The sequence below is a fragment of the Paralichthys olivaceus genome, chromosome 1 (genome assembly GCF_024713975.1).
Source record: "Paralichthys olivaceus isolate ysfri-2021 chromosome 1, ASM2471397v2, whole genome shotgun sequence".
Lineage (NCBI taxonomy): Eukaryota > Metazoa > Chordata > Actinopteri > Pleuronectiformes > Paralichthyidae > Paralichthys > Paralichthys olivaceus.
Genome location: NC_091093.1, coordinates 23525054 through 23547285, shown reverse-complemented (window position 1 = coordinate 23547285; position 22232 = coordinate 23525054). Strand labels below are relative to the sequence as shown.

The window sequence follows — 22232 nt, the reverse complement described above, 5'->3', positions numbered from 1 at the left end:
GTCTATCTATCTATCTCTTTCTCTATGTCTGTCTCTCTCTCTCTTTCTGTCTCTCTCTCTCTCTCTCTCTGTCTGTCTGTCTATCTCTCTCTTTCTCTATGTCTGTCTGTCTCTCTCTTTCTGTCTCTGTCTGTCTGTCTGTCTGTCTGTCTCTTTCTGTAACTATTTGTTTGTTTACAGAGGTCCCTCAGTCTCAGTCTGGTGTGCAGCCTGCAGCTTGGCTGGGTTCAGTTTAGCTCAGTTTAGCTCGGCTCGGCTCAGACCGTGCAGCAGCAGCAGCAGTTCCTCCGTCAGACGTGACGTCGCTGCTCGTCTAAACTTCGCCAAACTTCCCTCTCGCCTCTGGAAGTAAACACCGAGCAGCAGGAGCCTCAGTGTCCGGGCGGGAGTCTCGGAATGTGCGGACGCTTGCGCTTCCTCACCGCTTCTCTCCGCCGACATGTCGACCCGGTGGTTCCGCTGCAGCGACTCTTTCTCCGCGGTGGCGACTCTTTGTGTGGCGGTGTTACTGTGGAGGAGCTGCATGTGTGTGGAGGACGATGAGCTGCTGGAGAGGAACCAGCTCTCACAGTTTTACAGTAAGTTCTTCATCTGCTGCTAATGCCTCCAGCTGAATGACTCCACGTCTTCTCTGTGTGAAGTTTCCTTGTGTTTCGAACGTGCAGCTGTAAACTGGACTGGAAGCGAGAGAAAGAAAACAGATTAATCATTACAACATGTTCCACACAGTACTGCGCTCGGAGCTGTGTTTTGAAATGACCCAGTTTCCTGGAGGGTCAGTGAAGCTCTCACAAGACGCCTGGTGGCCTCTGGACAGTTTGAGATTTATAATCAGTCATAAAGTTGAATTATCCCTGAACAATCACAGTAGTACATTATAAAAACACAATCACGAAGACACACAAAGACATAAACATTATGAAATACATTCATTCACCAATTATTTCAGGAAAACCAAACTGTTTTGATGAGATAATCTCAAGAAAACAGTATTTTGTTGAATAGATTATTGCAAGACAATATTTTTTAAAATAGATTATATGAAATAAATCGTCAATTTTCTTGAATGGAGTAGTCGAGAAAACTTTTTTCTTTACTTTATTTGACTGTTTCACGTAAACCAGATTTTCTTGTATAGATTATTTCTAGAAAACCTTTTTTTAAATAAGTTATTTCAAGAAAATCATATTTTCTTAGTTTATATTTTATTGACAAAATACCTGATTGATCCATTAAATAAAGAATCCAATCCTTCAGTGTGCAACAGTGACCTGGAGGAAGAGAACATTTCTCCAGCTGTGACATTTGTATACCATGAGTATAATCCTATGTTTTGCATCCACTGACACAGAAAATAATTTAAAATAAAATAAGTTTCCTCTAGACCTTTATCTAGCTTCAATATCACATTGTTTTGGTGGTGATAACTTACTTAAAAATAAGAACTTCATAAATCTGTTGAAAGATCTTTGGAAAATATGGCTTCACTTTGGTGAAGAAACATTAAAGAGGTGAACTATAAATATGCAGTATATCATATAAAGACACTTTAGGCCATACATTGTATTATGCTCTCCCCTCTTGTTCCTCTTCTGAATCTCTCACCCCTCTTCATCCTCCTCTCCCTGCCCTTCACCAATCTCTCTCCAGAAAAGGGCATCTTCATCCTGGAGAGTGAGCCGCTGAAGCGCTGCGTCACGGTGGACCGCTCTAACCTGGTGCTGGAGGACTGCGAGCGGCCCACACGCCGCATGCTGTGGAAGTGGGTCTCCCAACACCGCCTCTTCAACGTGGGCACCAGCACGTGCCTGGGTCTCAACATGTCAGACACGACGCAGCCCCTGGGCACGTTCGAGTGCGACATGACCCTGCCCGTGTTGTGGTGGCGCTGCAGTGGAAAGATGCTGTACGGGGCGTCCCAGTGGAAGGTTGCCGTGGCCGGACGTTTGTTGGTGGTAAAGAAAAACTCTCATCATGTGTGGAAAAGGTACAACACAGCTAGAGAAGGGCCCTGTTCGTATCCATATGAAGGTAAACTCCTGAAATATCCTGCATTTTAATGCAACAGCTCATTGGTGACATTTAACACGTTTTTAAAATGGACCTGGTGTTTTACTTGCAGATATCCACACTTTGTTGGGGAATGCACATGGCATGCCCTGCGCTTTCCCCTTTAAATACAACAACAAATGGTTTTCTGAGTGCACGAGTGAGGGGCGTGAGGACCAGCTGCAGTGGTGTTCTACCACTACTCGCTATGATGAAGCTGAAAGATGGGGCTTCTGTCCAGTCCAAGGTAAAACACAGACACAACAGAGGCAGGAAGAAAAGTGCCGCAAGTACATGTATGTGGACATCCCCAAACATTGTAATCCTCCCATGCACAAATCCAAAACCCACAATGAAGAGATTTTCTGTGTTTGCTGTGGAACTGACCTAAACAGAGCCTTGAACCTAAACCTGTGACCTTTAGGACCCTGATCAGACCTGGTCTTAACATCTGTCCTGAGTGATCCGATCACAAGTGGTCAGAAACATTCCCAGGACCATGTCCGGATGTGGTCTGGGACGCATGCGGCCACATACTGTTCGCTGTGTGAACACGAATGCGTCATGGGCCACATATGAAAGACCTCCTACTCAGCTGGTGTCCTCTGACCCGCTGAAGTTTCCACCACATTCTCTTTCCCCCAACATCAATAATCAACCTCCACATCTCTACTACAGCTGAATAAGGGGTTATCCCAGTTGGCACATGATAAAGTCTTGTAGAGAGAAACTTTTTCTAGAATTTTGGAACACGTGAATGTCCCCGGATCTTGAAAGGAACCAAGTATTATGTAGATATGTAATTATTGGGTGGTAGAGTGTTCACATACTTTTTGCCATATAAAAATAATTGTTTTTTTTTTCACTGAAATTTATTTGTGAAAGTATTTCTGGTGATGGATGGTTAAGATGCATGCTGTGATCATAATGTCCTTTGCTGCATTTCACATTTCCCTTCACCCTCTCCCCACGAATACAAAATAATATCATGCCACCTCTCCACATATCAGTTTCCTTTTTGCTTTTTTTTAAAAATCATACCTTTACTCATAGATACCAGTTGTGAGCATTTCTGGGAGTCAAACCAGGAGCTGCATGCATGTTACCAGTTCAACCTGTACACCATCCTGACCTGGAGTCAGGCGCAGTCAACCTGCCAGGCTCAAGGTGGAAATCTGCTCAGCATCACCAGCTTGGCAGAGCACAGGTACATCAGAGGTACGTATCTGGTTGGTTTAAAGATTACACAAAAACTACTGACAAGATTTTCATGAAACAAGAATGACAAATGGGTTTTTTCATCATTTTGCCCTGATTCGATTTCCCAGGGAATAATTCATGGATGGTTTGATTTCTATAAGTGGGTGCAATTTAGGTCATTTAAATGTGGATTCATAGGGGGGTACATTTTTTCAGCTGCTGCACAGTAGTAGAATATGGTGCTAAAGCAAACAAAGGGCTGGATGTAGTGTTGTTCCATTATCATTATCTCGAGATAGGGCCCTTGTCAGAGATATGTACTGTGTTGGGTTCCATTCCAGTTCATCCTGCCTCACATGAGCTTTCCTCCTCACCCTCTTTCCCTTTCAGTTTTTTTTGTCTTCTTCCATAACCTTGTGTTTAATTTATCTCTGTATTCTGCTCAGAGAAGATTTTACATCATCCACAACATGCATGTTTTTGTATCTTGCATTAGATCGACTGGCAAGTGTGGGAGTGATGGTGTGGATTGGGCTTCACCACCTGAAGGAGGGTCGTGGCTGGCAGTGGTCTGATGGAGCACCTCTGTCATTGGTCAATTTTACCACAGGTACTGATTATTTGTTTTATCCAGGGCCAATAGTTCTGAGTGTCCTTGACAACAGCTTTTTACTTGTAGCACAATGTTTTCCCACACAACACAGGGGTTATGATGGTAATTCTCTGTGGGCAATGAAATGCATATTATGTATGAATGTGCAGTATGTGGCAAATGGATGCATTGAAGTTTGATAAACTTTGAAGAAAAGAGAAATTGGTTGATTTATTACAGTTTTTAATAAACATTTGTTTGAGGCTTTGGGGAACCCTAAACAAGGACGAAGTAAAAAGCAAACCAGAGAAGGTTAAAAACAAACCTCTGGCCAGATTCAGACCTGGGAATAACATCCGCCCTGAAAGTGTCTCCTGTGACTACATGTGAATCGGATCTCCCTTGACTGCTCTATTTATAAATAAACACGGATGTCATTTGTGTTTACAGTGACCAAATTAAGTTGTGTTTTTCCCAGTCTGAGTTTACAGATGTGTCCGATGACACGGTGTGTCTGTCGGTGTCTGTGTGTTGGCACAAGCCAGAGATAGAGACATGTGGGCACTGAGAAGAGAAGAAATATGTTTGATTCATTATGAAGCAGGTCAGAGGACGTCAGCTGAGAAGTTAGTCCTTCATATGTGGTTACATTTACATTCACACAGCAAAAAAAATGTGGCCACATGTGTGGTCAGAGTGATCTGATCCCAGGACACGTTGAGGACAGATCTGGGTGCGTTCAGGCCTTTTTTATACACAGTTTATACTGTAGTTTAGACCTGTAGTCTGACCACTTGTGATCAGATCACTCAGAACAGAGGTTGACACCAGGTCTGAACGGGGTCATAGGGTCTGAATTCCTCCCGTCACTGTGTTCCCATCAGCTCTACCTGCCAGCCCACTGAAAGACAACAGACAGTGTGGAGTGTACAACTCAGCCTTCGAGGGTCACTGGCAGAGCCTCTCCTGTGAGTCCGCGCTGCCTTACATTTGTAAGAAAACACCCAACAACACCAGGAGAGCAGAGCCACTGGGTGAGACACACACACACACACACACACACACACACACACACACACTCAGACACACATTAACACTTGACATGCAAACTGCTCCCCTTCATCTTCACAGGTGTCTTGACTGTGTCAGGGGTAAATTATCCGTCAGAGTGCACATTGTGCTGGATACTTTTTTTTTTTTTAGCTCTTGTAGCTCGTGGGCTGAACAGCTGCACTGCACCTGGGAAATGAACTTCTGACCCGTCTCTTTGCAGCGCCGTCGGCGGGCGAGACCAAACAATGTCTGCTGTGAATGTGTGTTGTTATTTTGGTCTGTACTCTTCTGATTTCTCCTCCTCTCCTCTCCTGGTTCTTCTTCCTCTCACAGAGAATTGGCAGTATGTCCATACAGAGTGTGCAAATGGCTGGTGGCCTCATAATGGCTTCTGCTACAGAGTCCTGTCAGAATCAGAGGCAGGAAGCTGGGAGGAATCCACCCGGGCCTGTAGCTCCCAGGGCGCTAACCTCACCAGCCTCAACACACTGTCTGAGGTGGAGGTGCTGCTGAAGCTGCTGGCTAACTGTAAGGAGCATCGTGCAAAACAGATACATGATTTTCTGGTTGACAAAGACACTGTTGGGATATATCAGCACTATATTTGTGGTTTGAATGCCATTTTGTGTGCGTATCTCCGTGTTTCTCAGTTTCTGGGAACGGTACGAAGGTGTGGATCGGTCTTCGGAAGAGGGCATCATCGCCGACTGTAGAGTGGTCTGATGGCTCACCGGTGACTCTCACTCTCTGGCATCAGTATCACCCTCCTCACAACCTGACGGACGCAACGCTCTGTGCCAAAGCAGACAGGAAGGTGGGAAACCTCACGTTATCTTGAAGCTCATGATCAGATTGTAACAGCTCCGATGTTTTTTCATTGTTTGTAAGCGGTTGCTCTCCTTTCACAGGAAGGTACCTGGCTCTTAGCATCATGTGATGAGCGACTGCCGGCTGTGTGCAGAAGAAAGAGCCAGAATCCAGGTCGTCCCTCTGGATCCTGGGACGAGGATTGTCCTGAGGTAGGAGCACAAATGCACTTTTTTTTTGATCCATTGGCTAAAGTGCCTTTGAGCAAAAAGAGGAAACCCCCAGTTACACTGGTACTGTACAGTATTCCAACCTTGATTAATAAACAACCTTTCTCATAATAAGACTTAAAAATTTACTCAATTGTCACCTGATAAGACTTTAACCACAATGTGGTACATTAAAGAGCAAAGGTAACATCTACAAGCACAAGATGCAAATCTCTGCCAAGGCCCAGCAGTCCCTTTATGGAACCACATTTGCACCGAACTGCACAAACCTATACATAAATATCAGCCCCTTTAACATGCCTGACTTTTCATCAAGATTCATGAATTATTCTCTGAGAGATCAATAAAAATGTAAAAAAAAAAACGCCTCACAGTGTTAAAGGAAGTTATAAAAACACCAAAATGTAAATCATCCCGACCTATATAACATCCTTCCACCAAGTTTCATGGTGATCCATCCATTAGTTTTTCCATACAAACAAAAACATTACCTCTTTGGCGCACCTGTATATTCTTGTGTCTCCCCACTTGCATGAAAACAGAGTGTGTTGCTCTCACACTGTGAAAATGTCCCTTTCAGCTCCTCACATTACTGAATGATTTGCAAGAAAATCTGATTTGTTGACATTTTAATTCTGTGTCCATGTTCTGAGGGAGAAAAATGCAGGGATGACGTGCCGAGCTGCGTTACAATAGCTCCATACAGAGCAGGACGTGCACCAGGAGGAGCCACACGCCTGCTGCAGCTCAACTTCTGAGCTTGTTGCCCCCCCTTCAGAAGCACAATAAGCTGATTCACTCGACTGCTGACGTATTGTCTGGCATTCATGTTGCTCCTTGACTCTGTTTACAAGAATATCAGACCCCTGAGTCATCGGGCTACCTCTCTGGAACATGAGTCAAAAATATGGCCCTGAAGGCACAATATGAGTGGACATGCTCGAGCAGTCTCTTGTGTTTTTATCAAACAAAGCTATATTTTCTTCTTTAGTCTCGATAGTGTCTGTGTTGTATGATCGCTCAGTGCAAGTTGACGATGTGGAATGGTTCACTTGTTGTTAAAATGTCTCTGTCAGCAGGACAAATGGATTTCACACCCCAGTTTTAGAATTGTAACTAAGTAAATGTTAGTGTTGGCCTCTGGACCCCAAGTACGGAGAGGACGGGGGGTAGATGGGCGACCACACCACCCAACACAGGCGAGGGTGGAATTGACAATTTTCTATTGTAGAGTCAACATTACTCTCAAATTTTTGGAACTGATCCCAAAAGGACACTTTTAAGTTCTTTGAAATACAAACTCAATATTTATTTTAAGCAGTGTGGCTCTGTGGATGTCACTCTCAGTCACTTTGCTCCAGACAAAGATATCTCAACGGTGATCGGACAGATTGTTAAATACATTAATTATTGAAGACGAGAGGTTGGATTTCTAACGTCTGGTTATCTGTGACTTCTTCTCTCCTCTTTTGGATTCGTGTGAAACTGTTGTTGCTGCAGATGTGCTAATACAGACAGTCTGAGAGGATTCATTCTAATACCCTCTCTCATAGCGCCATCATCAGGGCAAAATGGAAACTTAAACAATTTTTTGGCTCATGGAAAGATAACTATTGAAATTCTCATCCACTGCAGTTGTACAACTTTTATCTCAGTTTTCCTGCCTCAAGTGTGAGCACATTGGGTTTTCAGAATAAAGTCAACTCTAAATTATTAAATCAAGATACTCTGCAGAATAAGTGGCCTGTAGGAGCCTGTATCATAGTTAACTGACACTGCCAATGCAATACTGTCAGTGCCATACACACACATTTTAGATCCCATGCAGACCTGGTGTAAACATCCGCCCTGAGTGATCTGATCACAAGCGTTCAGCTAAGTTCAAATATGTCCTGAGATCTGATCACTCCGACCATATTCGGAGGTGGTCTGAGACGATTCTTTTTGCTATGTGAACGTAAATGCTTACTGGGCCACATACAAAGGTGACGTCCGCTGAGCTGCTACAGTTTCACGATGAATCAAACATATTTTAACTCTTCTCCAGTGTCCATATGTGGATTTGTTTGTGGTCGACCACAGATCTGCAGCTCATTGATTCATTCTGAGCTCAGACCGACTTGTACATTATAGAACAAGACTGCAGCAACTTTATAAATACAACATATATGAAGTTGTTTCATTATTGTATTATTACTTTTTTTTTTCAGGGCTGGAAGCGACATGGTCACTCCTGCTACATGGTGACGAGCCATGAGCAGAGCTGTGAAGATGCACAGATGGGATATTACTGCAAGGCCCCTCTTCTAACTGTGGAAAACAGGTGATTCATTGAGTAAATGATTTATTAGTTTGACTCATGACAATAAATTAGTTTGCAGCAACAAAGAGTCTCTTCACCCGTCCTCCTCGTCATGTCGGCAGGTTCGAGCAGGCGTTTGTCAACAGTTTGCTGAGTGAGAGAGGAGCTAACAGTAGCTTGTATTACTGGATCGGCCTCATGGATCACAAGGAGACAGGAGAGTACAGCTGGCTTCTTCACAACAGTTCCTCTTTTCCTCTCACCTTCACAAACTGGAACAAACACCAGCCAGGTAGCCTGTTTTTGAATAAAATGTCTTTGCAAATCAAAACCATGTGTGTTTACCCTCCTTCTTTCCGTGTTCCTGTCCTCAGCCAGCAGCAGTGGCTGTGTTGCGATGTCAGGCGGACCTGCTCTGGGACACTGGGAGGTGAAAGACTGCAAGTCCTTCAAAGCCTTGTCGGTGTGCAAGCAGAGTGTGAGCAGTTACCACGATCTCCAGCTGCCAGAGCACCACATCGATGCTCACGCCCCCTGTCCTCCAGGGTGGGAATCACAGTCTGGGCTCCTCGACTGTTTTAAGGTTGCATCATTTTTTCTCTCTGCTCCTCTCTGTCGTGAGTCACGTTTCAGATTCGTCCTCTCACCAAAATCTGTTTTTAAATCAGCTTGTGTGAGGGGAAGTTACTTAGATTACACCATAGAGTGAATATAAAAACGGATGTGTGTCTCCACTTCCTCCCACTGTCCAGAAATGAAGCTAAAATTTCCGTAATTCAAACATTCTGTCAAATATGTGATTTGGAGACAGATTCTGCGCAGTAGTGATCGAGGGGCGGAGCCCTGGTATCGCGGTTTCATCTGCATGTGCTTGTCCGATCAAGAGTCAGTCTCAGCTGTCATTCATAACGTTTCTTCCTGTTTTATACCATCAAATAACAAATTACAAGCAAACTTACTGGAAGAATTATGACGTGATCAAACCTCAGTGTGATAAGTACTAAATGACAGCGTGCGTTTGCTCCTCTAGGTGTTCCATGACGAGAAGGTCCTGATGAAACGCTCGTGGGTGGAAGCAGACTTCTTCTGCCAGGCCCTCGGGGCTCAGCTCGCCAGTTTCTACCACTATGAGGAGCAGGTGTTTGTTAAGCAGCTGCTCAGTACCATGTTTGAAGGGTTGGTACAGCCCTCTGGGCCTCGTCAATGCAGGAATGTTATGTGAACTGATGAATGCATCGGTTGAGACGTTTTCTTTTCAGTGAGAACAGAATTTATTGTTTTGTTATCTGTCACAGATGATTATGTTTCTACAGGGAAAACACGACTTTGAAGCTTTGTAACTTATGTGTATAGGCTGAGATAATAAGATTTAACATATCCATTTTATATTTCTGACTTTACATCACAAGGAAGGGTCACTTTTGAAAAACTTCTTAATGACTAGTAGTAGGCTTTTGACCACTAGTTTTTCCCCAGCTAGCATTTCTACTATTGTTTTCAATCCTTGCTTTGTTTTTTTTCATTTTCATTTCCTCACTTTATAAATCAGCTTTTTGTACCTTTACAGGCATTATATAAATGAAAGTTATTATTATTATTATTCTTTGTAATTTATAGAAAATTGACGGTTTACACTATGTCACCTAAACAATTACCTATGAAGTTATAAGATTGTCCATGCTGGTCCAAGTACAACAAGATAAAAGTATAAAATGTATTTATTAAACTGAAATACTTGCTCAGATGGACTTGTGTTGCAGTGTGATTTTTCTTCTGCTCCGCTCTTTTCAGAACGCAGGGTCGCTGGTTCTGGGTGGGTTTAAACAAGAGAGACCCTGAATATCCCGGAGCCTGGGAGTGGTCCGACGGCTCCCTAGTAAGCCCACAGTCAAGTCCACTACTGTGTCTCATTTACCCTCATTTAAATTCAGATTCATCCATTACAGGATTTTGTCTTGTGTCTGTTTTTTCGCGCAGGTGGTGACGTCCTTCATAGAGGACAAGAACGAGGAGGACGACAGGAGGGACTGTGCCGTGTACAGTGACCTGACCAACACTCTGACGCCGCAGCCCTGTGATACCAAACATGAGTGGGTCTGCAAGTTGCCCAGAGGTGAACAGCATCACTATCTCTTCTGTCCACACTGGCTTAACACGATCAACACCAGATTCTTCTCATAGGATTTCACTAAACTCTGATCTATGTCGCAGGTGAAAAACTGAAAAAACCCTACTGGTACACCGAGGGTGAGTATAAAACCTTTTTTGCTTTCGACAGACACAAACTTTGCACTCGGTTAAAGTGTATGAAGCAGTGCAAGCCAGGAAAAATATGACCTTAGTGTCTAAAAAACCAACCACGTGGAGACTCAATATCTTTAGTTATATTCCTTCAGTCTTCTACATATGTTAAATTAATCTGTACAGATAGGGATGCAGTAATTATAGTTACGCTCTGATTTAACTTAAAAATTACATCATTTTTTTAACAGTGCAAGGGCATCATTGAATGGGAGACAGCACCGGTCCTAACATCAATTCATTACTGTATCATTATTATATGTGTTATTATTCTATGAATAAAAGAAGGGTCCTGTTTTAAGACTGTCGTCCGTGCTCCGCCACAGAGAGCGAGCCCTGGGTGTTTTACCGCGGAGCTGAGTACCTGCTGGCGAAGCAGCCGTTTGACTGGGACACTGTGTCTCTGGCCTGCCAGATGATGGGATCCTACCTTCTGTCCATTCACTCCAGAGAGGAGCAGCACTTCGTAAAGGAACGCTTGCGGCGGGTGTGTTACCGCCGCTACTCATATACTGTACACAGACTGCCGGAAATTCAGTGTTGTCATTATTCTATTCTATTCAGTCTGGCTATCTTTGCTGTTTAAAGAATCATTTTGTGCAGTTAAGTCAAATTCAAAGTGAAATACAAATGAGAATCTGGTGATAAGAGAACGTGATGCACACAGAGCACACACATGTGGCAGCATCCATTTCTTCAGAAATACTACGCCGGAGAAAGTGATGAATATGACCCATGATAAAAACTTATATGTTTGTACAGTACAAGTGTGTCTAACATGATTATCTGTAAAGCAAACTATTTGAAAATATATGTTTTCATATCAATAACTTCTTCAATTAACAGGACAGTACAACTTATTAACAAATTTAAAAAAATGTTAAAAGTCAGTCTTGGCTCATGTTAAAGCATAGTATTATCTCTAAGTGCAGAGCCAAAGAAATGTACACGTGCTTGAACAAATGTGAACACAACTGAACAAGTGTGAACACTCATCCCTCATACAACCTCAAGTGTTTACAGACGCGCACTGAAAAGCTGAAGCGTTCCTCATATGTTGACACGTTCATGCTCGAGCGCCTTTGCACACAGGGAGCGAGAAAAAGGCCGATTGTTTGGCCGAAGCCTTTTGGACCCGAGTAAAGAAATCTCTTGTGGTGTGGAGGCTTGTGAGGGATAAAGGGAACAAAACGAGGCGATGAAAGACGCCCAGGCACTTGCCAAGGAGAGCGCCTGAATGGCCGCTCATGTCAGAGAGGCACTGAGAAAAACGTCCAGCCCAGTGAGGAGAGGATAAAAGTAGGAGGGTAAAAGTATAGTTTTTCCATCCTTCTCTCTCTCTCTTTCATTCAGCTCTCCCTGGGCCCGAATGAGTGGTGGATCGGCCTGTCCGTTGGGCAGCCAGGAGAGGAGGTCATGTGAGTACATTCAGGAGCTTGTTAAACAATTTCTTGCTGATCCTGTTGCAGACGGTGACATGCTGTTCAAAAAGATCAATGAAAATGTTGAAAAACACCCTCACGTTGTTTGAGAAAGTGAAAAAAAAGTATTTTATCCCCCCACTGTTCTTTCCTGACCTGTACAACGTCCTTCCACTAAATTTTGAGGAAATCCACATGCAAATAAACATGCAAGCCAACAAACAAACTGATAGAGGTGGAGACAACCTCCTTGGCGGATGTAAGAGAAAATTAAAAGCTTCAGAATATTCATATATGTGTCTGAAGTCAGTTAAAACATCCATAATTTAAATTCTGCCCACTGCAGGAAAATATCCTTGGCAGGATTCGGCATAAATCTAGTCGATACCACTATTCCTGTGCATGTTCACAAGTTTTCATCCGCAAGCAGACGTCAGTTTAATACCAGCCCTGCTCTGTAAAAGCTGAGGAACAGACCCTCTCTTAAATCATCAAGTCATCTAGACTAGTATTTGATTCCAAAATAATTTTTCTTGCATTTTTCACATTTTGTAGATTGTTGCTACAATATTGGGCGATAAAAGAAACTATTGTAGAAGTTCTTGTTCAGTTTCATGAAGATCAGAACATCTGCTAGGACGCCAACAAAGTATCTGTGCATCTGTTTGCAGGTGGAGTGACAAGACAAATGTAGACTTTCAGAACTGGGCTGAAGGGGTTGCTGTTGATAGCCGGAGGAGAAATGAGTTGTGTTTCACCATGTCCTCTTCAACAGGTAAACACATGCAGAATCCCACATTGATACATGTTCTGTGTACACATGGTAGAATATTTGGAGGTTTTTGTGGCGTGTTGCAGGAAAGTGGTCGACTAATAAATGCAGCGATCTCCATGGATATGTGTGCAAGAGAAAGACTGCGTCTGTGTTGGAGATGCCCAGGGAGCCGCACTACATCGGAGGATGTCCCGAGAAATGGTTGTACTTCGGACACAAGGTTCAGACACACACACACACACACACACATACATACACACACACACACATACACACATACATACACAGTCCCTTAGGTTGTTGGGGAGATTCTGTCTGAGCAATTACACACCTAAGTGCCTGAAGCTGAAGGCGACTACACTGTCTTTGAAAAAATAAGTGCAGTTAATGTCAATGAGAAAATGACTGTACTTCTCACTGGATATATAACATCATTAAACATTATCCAAAGGAGTTTATAGTTTTAATCTCTAGTTTCAAATTGTCTTCAATACAGCATGATGTTCATTTTGTAAATGATGTTCCCATTTACAGTCAAATAGGCGAAAAAGTAAAGTATGCATTGAGGAGGATACCATGTGATTGACAGCTAGTACCGTCCAATGGGTGCAGGCCGCAGGTGTGGGATTCTAGTCTTTGAATTACAATGTAGTAATTGACACTTCCTGTGACATCAAATATTTATTTAGCAGACAAATAAAGTACATTATTAAACACAAATGTGTTTATATCTTCTCACAGCTACATTATACTGTGTGATAAACCATTTTTAAGTTCATATCATGCGAAGAAATGCAAAATGGGGAGTTAAAGCAAAGTGAGAGTTTCATTTCACTGCATCCTCACCACAGATCAGGTCTAAATTAGTCACAACCCCTTCCGGGACTGAAGCAGGATGTTTATCTTTACATACAATGTTGCTAGAGTGAAAAACCCCAACTGACCTCAGTTAAAACCAAAACCAGACGATCTTTTCTTAAATCATCAAGCATTAGAGCTCAACGTGTAATTTACATATATTATAACTACAGCGTTTAAGTTATGTCGATTTTTTTCCATTAACATACAATATTGGTTGATAGGATTTTTTTATGACAAATCTTTTATTAGCGAATCAATAAATTATATAATTATAATTTAATAAAAAAAATCTACAAATATGTGTATAATATATTCATGCATGTATATTCACACAATCTGATATGAATGAAAAAATACAAATTTATCAGAATATCAAATATGTGCATATATATTCATACATAAGAATACAGTAAATATCCAATAATATGCCAAGATGAGCGTAATAGTGTGATCCACTAAGTATTTAAAATAACATTAATTTGGCATATTAGATATATTCTTAACCTCCATTTAACTCACCTACAGTTTAAGGTACATCTTACCCCACCTGTGCCCATGACGTTCTTAGTTCATATCAGGTATGATGGGAAAAAATATTTATAAAAAATCATATTTGTCAAAGGTTTATTTTTTCTTCAGTAGCAACACATTTCCCAATAATTCAGATCATCAGGTAGAAAGTTAATCAAAAATATTGAAGCATCTTAATAGTAATATGGACATTCATTCATTAATTACTCTGCTGCACCAGATCAGAGCCTCTGCCTTCAAATAGATTTGGTCTTTAGGACGACTATCATTGTTCAGCATATTAAACAGAATTTAAAGCCTTGCAGCGATGTGCGTCCTTCTTCTCCTTGAACATAAAATATGGATTGATGTCCTTTTTTTAATGTCTTTATTAGAGCGCTGACAGGAAAAGAGGGAAGTGACAGAGATGAGAACAACATAAAACAAAGTTTCCTGTCTGTGGTTCAAGGTTGATGCCTAAAACCCCCAGTCTGTTTTTTTTTAAAGCATATACTGTTATCAACCACCTTTATGAGCTGTATGCAGAGTAAAGAAGTGAATGCACCTATTAGACGAGTTCTGGCCGTGAGAAGTAAATAATAATGAAATAAATAATTTAATGTGTGTGTGTTGACAGTGTCTCTTACTTCACCTGCCTGACAGTCCAAAGGAGGGAAAGAGTTGGAAAGATGCCCAGTCCATCTGCTCCTCTTTCCAAGGCTCACTGGTCGCTATAGAAGATGAGATAGAACAAGGTAGTGACTGAGTTAACAGTACACCCCACAAGATTACATTGTAAAATTATTATTGTTGTAAAAACTTAAAATGAATGTAAAATTGTCCATTTTCCTTTCCACCAACATTTCTGCAGCCTACATCACCATGCTGATGCAGGGCAGCTCTGTCGGCGTGTGGATTGGTCTCGGTGATGGAGACATCATGAGGTGGACCAATGGGAAATCAGTCAGCTACACCAACTGGTCTCCAGTTGAACCAAAAAGCTTTCTCACTGTAAGCTCCTGTGAACTGACCTGACTGTTGGATATGTACTTATTTGTTTTGTCTTATCAACATCTAACTGTGTCAATTTGGTTTTTAAGAATTAATTTTTTTTAAATTACACTAAATTACATATGATCCTTGGCCACTATGGACCTTTGAGTAGCTAGTCTGTACATAAGATGGACGATGAGTTTCCACTTCCTCCCACTATCCAGAAATGTTTAAAAAAAAATACACAAAATAACGCTGCCATCTTGTGCTTGGTAGAGAATCATGATGTTTCCCTGTTTTCGTAGTATCAAGTTACTAATTAAAATCAGACTCACATGAAAAAATAACTCTTCCAAGTCCTCTAAGACTTGTTTTTAACAATCTGTGCAATCACCAAACATATCCTGACGTGTTTACATCAATGAGCTGAGACAACATATGTTCATAAAATGGGTTCGTGTGTATCTGTGTATTGATCTGTTGCATGTTCACTCCCAGGAGGGTGAGTGGCTCAGTGGATTCACTAAAGAGCCGTTGTGCATTGTTCTGTCAAACAACCACAACTTCCACCTGACGGGAAAGTGGTACGATGAGAAGTGCAGTGAGACTGGGTATGGCTTTGTCTGTCAAAAACCTCAAGGTAAGATCCTGTTCGTTATTCTGTCTTTGGTTTTGCTCCGTCATTATCTGTCTTTTATTGCCTCTCTGGGGGTTTTCAGCACATCTGCTTTTCTCCTCTTGCTGCCAGCTTTCTCTTCCGCTCCCGCTCTCTGATGCTGAATGGTCTTTCTTATGCTTCTTCTGTGACTTCTCCTTTTCTCTCTGCAAGTCGTAAAAAGAACCTTGAAGTGGAATCTTGAGTCCTGACCGGTGTTTGTTTTCAGTGAGACAGTGAGAAATTTAAGACAATTAAAGCAACACTATCAAACATTTACAGAGCAACAGCGCCCTCTGCAGTCACACATGGTGACTATTATTCTGTTGGACTGTGTCCGAGAGATGGTGTGGGTTTTTACGTAGGAAAAAAAACAAAGCCTATCAATCCCTTGAACAGAGCTCTGACTGAGTTGTCCCACTCACAACTAAATGGCAGATATTATCCATGATCCCCAGCTTCATGAACCAGAGGAGCTGCTGCTGTAACAAATCCAACAAACTCTGTTTAGAATTCTTCATATTGGAGATAAACTCTCTTTTTAATTACGTCTTAGTCTTTTTAACTGATCCACAGTTTACTCTTGAACTTGCTGGACCTGATTCTGCAACAACGCACATCATGACGGATGCACTTCTGGCCAAGTGGCTGTGGCACTAACCAGAGGCCTTCCTGTCATAGTGTGGATGATGGAGTATTAACCACAGTACAATTATGCCAAATATTGCTTAGTTATTTTTTTCCTTTTTGTACAATTTCATTGTAAATGCCACATTATCTGCATTCTGATAGGACAGTGTACCGACTATCTCACTGTGTTTCAACCTGATGTATGAAACCTGGGTTTGCCTATTGTGACTTATCACCTTCTCACCTCTCCCCTTTCTTGTTTTGATACAGATACATCCAAACCCCCCACCCACTCCTATCACCACCCTCTCCCTGATAATATTGAGTACAGGACCCGCAACTACAAGGTTGTGTCTGGCAACATGAGCTGGTACGACGCCATGCACTTGTGCATAGACAATGATTCTGACCTTGTGAGCATTACAGATGCCTACCACCAGGCTTTCCTTACTGTCCTTGTCAATAGATTGGCAGTCCCCCACTGGATTGGACTGTATAGTCAAGACGTATGTATCCTCTCGTGCAGTATGTACTGTATGATTCTGCACCATGTGTTTGTTTGCACCAGAGATGTGATGTTGTGTGTGTTTGATGTAATACAGTTTGTTTTTAAAGAAATAGTTTGACATTTTGGGAAATACACTCATTTACTTTTTTTTTTTTTAACCATGTGTACAATCGATACCACTCTCATGTCTGGATAGTAAATACAGAGCCACAGCTTAGCTTAGCATAATGACAAAAAATTTGGAAACTAGCATGGCTCTGCCCAGAGGTTAAAAAAAATCTGCTCACAATCAATCAACAAATATAATTAATATGTTATTTCTTCTCTAATTTTAAAAAGTTTATCACTAAAACCAAAAACCATCATATTGTAGTGGAAGTTATCTGCTGGACTTTTACTTGACTGGGAGCAGTTGTCTAATAGTCTCATTGTCATGTAGCGTTGTGTGATTTGACAAAATGTAATGAAAATCTTTGGAGTTGATATCCTTGTCAAATCCAACTTTATTTTCAATTCATCAACATATTAAGTACTCAAAACATAGTACACAGTTCAACATAGCATGCAGTCATAAGGCCCACATGAATAGGTTGAGGATACAAAACAACAACACTATACAAAAACAACAGAAACATGTTGGCATACAATAATAATTATGCTAGCGAGTAGACGAGAGGCTAAAATATATAGACATGTGTACGACCAAAATCTCACATACCTCTCCTATTGAATACGACAGCAAAATGTAGATGTTTATCCTAAATTAAGTAGATATAGTTTACGCTAGACCAAGATAGGCTTGGATAAGCCTTGGTGAATTAAGATATGCTATGCCCCTGGCTGTAGGAGAACATGAGAGTGGTGTTGTTGCGTAACTTTCAGCAAGAAATCAAGAATGTGTATTTGCCAAAAAACGATTTCTTTAATTCTGGTCATTGAGCATGAATTGCAGAAAAAACTCATCTGCTTGCATGAGTTTGATTTTAAACTGGTAGTTTAATACTTTTTGTTTTTCTTTAATGAAAGCATGGTCTGTGCATGACAAATGTCACACATCATCTTAACCCTGTCAACCTGGCCGTCAGTTTCCTGTGTCACACTGAGCTAAACACATGACCCAGGAAAAAAATTATAACATACGATTGAATACCTCAGTTTTTGTGCTCTGTTGCTCTGCTGTACCTCGACACAAGACTGTCGCCTATTCTTAAAATGTTTTAAGATTTTTAATAATAATGAATCAATGAATTAATGTGTTTACACAGAAGCGTTCTGGATCGAAGAAAATAGCTTGGAACTAAATCTTACTAAAGGAAAATATTTAAGCAGGTCTTAAATATAAAGAAAATTTTGAAAAAATGTTCTAAAAGATTCTTTAAAAGACCATCCTCATGGTTTTTTTTGTTTATTTTTTCTATCGTTGCCTGTTGATGGCCAGCTAGTTGTCTCATGTGCCTCTAGGATTTCCTTTCTCCTGGCACTCTATCCACAGGCATGTGGTTTCTGAAAGTCAGATTCATGTATCACGAGCCCTAATGGGAAGTGTTAGTCATAGGGAGAAATGAACAGGGAGTGAGAGAACTGATGTATTATTAGTCATAAACAAAAGCTGGGACACTTGTAGAAATTGTTTTCATTTAACTTTCAATGTTTTAATATTTCCATTGCTGCAGGAAAACTAAGTTTATCAGTTTGTTATTCCCTGAAAAGGAGAAAAGGTTTAAATTTACATGATTTCTTTCTAGCTGTAATCAAACTAATAAGCAAACTGTTGTGCATGCATAGACTAACATCCACTGCTGCATTAGCCTGCATTATTAATAAACCTGAAGTGTTACAAGGAGAGTGCCACCACAACTTGGGACTTCTTGACTGAGGTGCTTGTGACTGTGCTTCCTTGCAGAGTGGCATTAATTACCAGTGGTCAGATGGCAGGGACACTGTGTACACCCACTGGGACGCAGCCGATGACGATGACGACTTTGTGACGGGAGAGTGTGTGTACATGGATGTGAGCGGAGGCTGGCGGAGAGCAGACTGTGAAACTCCGCTACCAGGAGCCCTGTGTCACGTCTCCACACCGAGTCAGTGACTCTTTAGTGAAACAGGAAAATCTAAGTCTCGACAGTTCGTCTATTACATTTCTGTTAAAATACAAGAATCTGCCTTTTCTCTCCTCCTCTCACAGGCAATAAACCATTTACCTCCTATGAGGGAGCGTGTCCGTCCACGTGGGTGAAATTTGGACACGCCTGTTACAACTTTGAGCCTGTGGTGGACAAACTCACATTTGAAGAGTCGAGAGAGCACTGCAGGCAGAAAGGTAAGCATCCATAGGATGTGATTTTAATCATTGATTACATGCATTTTTTCTATTTTGAATTTGTCTAGATGACGATGATATGATGATATGAAAAAATAAATTTAAGAATTAGCTGCCACATGGAATGCTTACTCCCCCTACAGGTCAAAGGGAGGAACTGCTCAGAATAGGATTCGGTTTTAGAAAACTGGTTCAGTTGTTACTCAGAAGGAAATTGATTAAAAACAGTAAAATCCTTTACTATCTCTGTGCAAAGCTGGTTTTATATTGACTGTCAAAACAAGAGAGTGGTATCAAAAAGAACAAAAGAACAAACCAAATAAACATTTGTAATTTTCCAAACTGTTGCTTTAAACTGCACAGTCGTAAGTTTGTTGTGCTGTTGTTGTACTTTCCAGTCAACACGTCAGATGTCCTGACCATTGAGAGCGAGACAGAGAACCGTTTTGTGCTGGAGCAGCTGTGGTCATCAGGCCTGCGTCACCAGACCGTGTGGTTGGGAATGTACTTCAACATCGACAGTAAGAATCTGTCAGTCTCCCTCTACCAATCAAATGATCCCAGTTCCCTGCAAACCCACGTTTTTATCAAACTGTGCCCTCTGTGCCTTTAGCTGATTCTATGACCTGGGTGGATGCTTCGCCTATGGATTACACCAACTGGCCTAATAAAGCCCCAGACTCCAAGCTGCTGACTGCAGATACCTGTGTGACTACCAGCGTGGGTGACGGTGTGTGGCACCTGTCACGGTGCAATGAGCGGCTCGGCTTTGTCTGCAAATCCATCACAGGTAAGTTGAATCGGAAGCTATGGGACCTTCGGAAATAAAATTGGTCTCCCTGCATTGAACAGATACAGGGATATTTGTTGGCCTTTTCTAGCTTTAGAGACTGAAAAATGTACTTCTGTGTTTCATGCTGTTAGATGTGATTTTATCTCAAATTCTTGTCATTTGTTTCTCTTGTCTGTGTTTGGGTGATCTCACCAAGACAAATTCCAGTCAACTTTATTGATATGACAAGACTAAATGTGTAACATTTTGAAATATATATCTTTTAACATTGTAAATGGTGTGTGGCAGATAAAATGTGGACAAAATTGCTGGAAATGCCCATCAACATAATTATGTAAAATAAGGTTTTCACATGGATTATTTGATAATTATTAAGATAATATATGATAAGCTATATTAAACTTCTCTGTATGTTTTCTTTTGTAGATGTGATTTCTGAGGTGGAGGTGGAACCACTGAATGGTAAAGTGCACTTTCATTTGAATGATTAATATATTGAAGACACAGTTAATGTGTCCTGTAGTTGCCATTAGCACGAGTGCAGTGCTACCTCTGCCAAGGAGCTGAGGTTTTTGTCTGTTTGTTATTTACCAGGATGATGCAAAGAGTACTCATGGAATAGCCATGAAATTATTTGGACCCATTCAATTTTGATGCAGATCCAGATAACTGTCGTTGATTTCTCAGGGAATAACTCATGGATGTTGATGATATAAATCAGGGATATTTAGGAGACTGATATTTACGAATGAAAAATCCAGATCTAGTGAATTTAAATGTCTTAATTGGAAACGTGCTATCATGCCATGTTAAAGAAATAAAAACAAAAAATTCCTGGATCCACCTGATAATCCAGAACTAATAGGTTTTCTTTATGTCATGAACCACCCTTCCAAAAAATTTCATGGAAATCACTTTAGTAGTTTTCAAGTAATCCTGTCAGTCAGACACAAATGGCAATGAAACATGACCTTCTTGGCAGAGATACAAATATATTTTTATCCTTATACATGTAATCAACTAGAGTGTGATCATACCACACATTAAAGCAAAAGCATGACTACTATATGTTGTGTATCATGTTGTGTATTTCAGGTTCACATCATGGCGTCATTGCTGCAGCAGTGCTGGTGGCTGTACTCATCTTTGCCCTGCTGGCAGGAGCAATGTGGTTTGTGTACAAGAGGAACTATGCACGCTTTCGTGGGATCCCGATTCTGGGAAGTGCTTATTACAGACAAACAGGCTCCCAGTCTTTAGAGTCAGATGGAAATGTGCTGATGACGGACCTGGAGGCTCACTCAGGAGAATAGCTCTCAGCGGCTCCCCTTTCCTATTTAAAAGTGTTCTCCATCTCTCATCCGCTTCACCATCAGGTACGAATGCCACAAGACACTGTAAAGCTTTGATGCTGACTCCTCAGGACAGTGGTGAGACGATGACAGCAAAATATTTCTTTGGTTCATCCAAGGAAAGGTGTTAGAAGGACCCCAGTCGACCTCTGTCCGCAGTTTTCATTTACTCAAACCATCTCTATGGGACGTGCTTGTGAAGATATTTCCTGTATTGACACTGAATATAATGCATTTGAAATTCTGTTGTTTGAAGTAGATGAACAAAGTTCACACAAATGAAAATGTTGAAGAAGGGATGCTAGCGATCTTTGTAAAGGAGATACTAAACAATTACTGTCAGTAAGAGGATTTAGTGTGATTGGGTCACACTTTATTGGAAAAAATTTGAATAATATGGAAATGTTTATATTAATAATATTCAACCAGGTGGGGGAAAATCGTGGTCTACTTGTCAGGGTAAAAAAAACTTTGTTGTCATAAATAACCGACACATTGATGATGAAACAGAAAAATATACAAATTATATTTGTGATGTAATTTTGTACATTTAGTTGGAGCTGTAGGAGTTGTACATATGGTACAGCAGTTTTGTCAGTATTACATATTACTGTTACTTATCAGTATTTTCTTTACTTTATTTTTTAAATATACTGCCTGTGTATGGATAACAGATGTTTTTTATATATATATTCAACTGACAGAACATGTGTGAGGCATAACTGATGATTTGATTTATTTGTTTCACTGTTGTCTGTGGATGTAAAGCAAATTATGAGATGTATTTTGCACAACTCTCTGTGTTTTTAATAAATTGAAAGTAGGCCTAATGGATGAGTGTGTTTGTGGAGATTTGTATATATATGGTTCAATGGTA

The 22232-nt window shown here is 41.1% G+C and overlaps 1 protein-coding gene across 1 annotated transcript; it reads left to right on the top strand.

Moving 5' to 3' along the window:
• The first annotated feature begins 262 nt into the window (after positions 1–262).
• On the top strand, positions 263–22185 carry pla2r1 (phospholipase A2 receptor 1). The gene is made up of 30 exons (XM_069525754.1): positions 263–578; positions 1651–2031; positions 2123–2296; positions 3103–3267; positions 3746–3859; positions 4726–4875; positions 5228–5422; positions 5545–5708; positions 5803–5913; positions 8142–8254; positions 8356–8525; positions 8608–8816; positions 9264–9409; positions 10025–10109; positions 10211–10346; positions 10445–10480; positions 10861–11021; positions 11888–11952; positions 12627–12730; positions 12814–12950; positions 14739–14856; positions 14973–15112; positions 15593–15734; positions 16650–16885; positions 18791–18971; positions 19076–19210; positions 19609–19731; positions 19824–20000; positions 20430–20465; positions 21099–22185. The coding sequence occupies exons 1-30, from the start codon at positions 440–442 to the stop codon at positions 21314–21316; spliced, it is 4461 nt and encodes a 1486-aa protein (XP_069381855.1). The 5' UTR covers positions 263–439; the 3' UTR covers positions 21317–22185.
• Positions 22186–22232: the final 47 nt, after the last annotated feature.

Bases quoted from the DNA above. Each gene is read 5' to 3' on its own strand.
- pla2r1 (XM_069525754.1), top strand. From the start codon at position 440: ATGTCGACCCGGTGGTTCCGCTGCAGCGACTCTTTCTCCGCGGTGGCG. The intron at 3,268-3,745 runs GTACGTATCTGG...ATCTTGCATTAG, and splicing joins AGAGCACAGGTACATCAGAG to ATCGACTGGCAAGTGTGGGA. The intron at 11,022-11,887 runs GTGTGTTACCGC...TCTTTCATTCAG, and splicing joins TAAAGGAACGCTTGCGGCGG to CTCTCCCTGGGCCCGAATGA.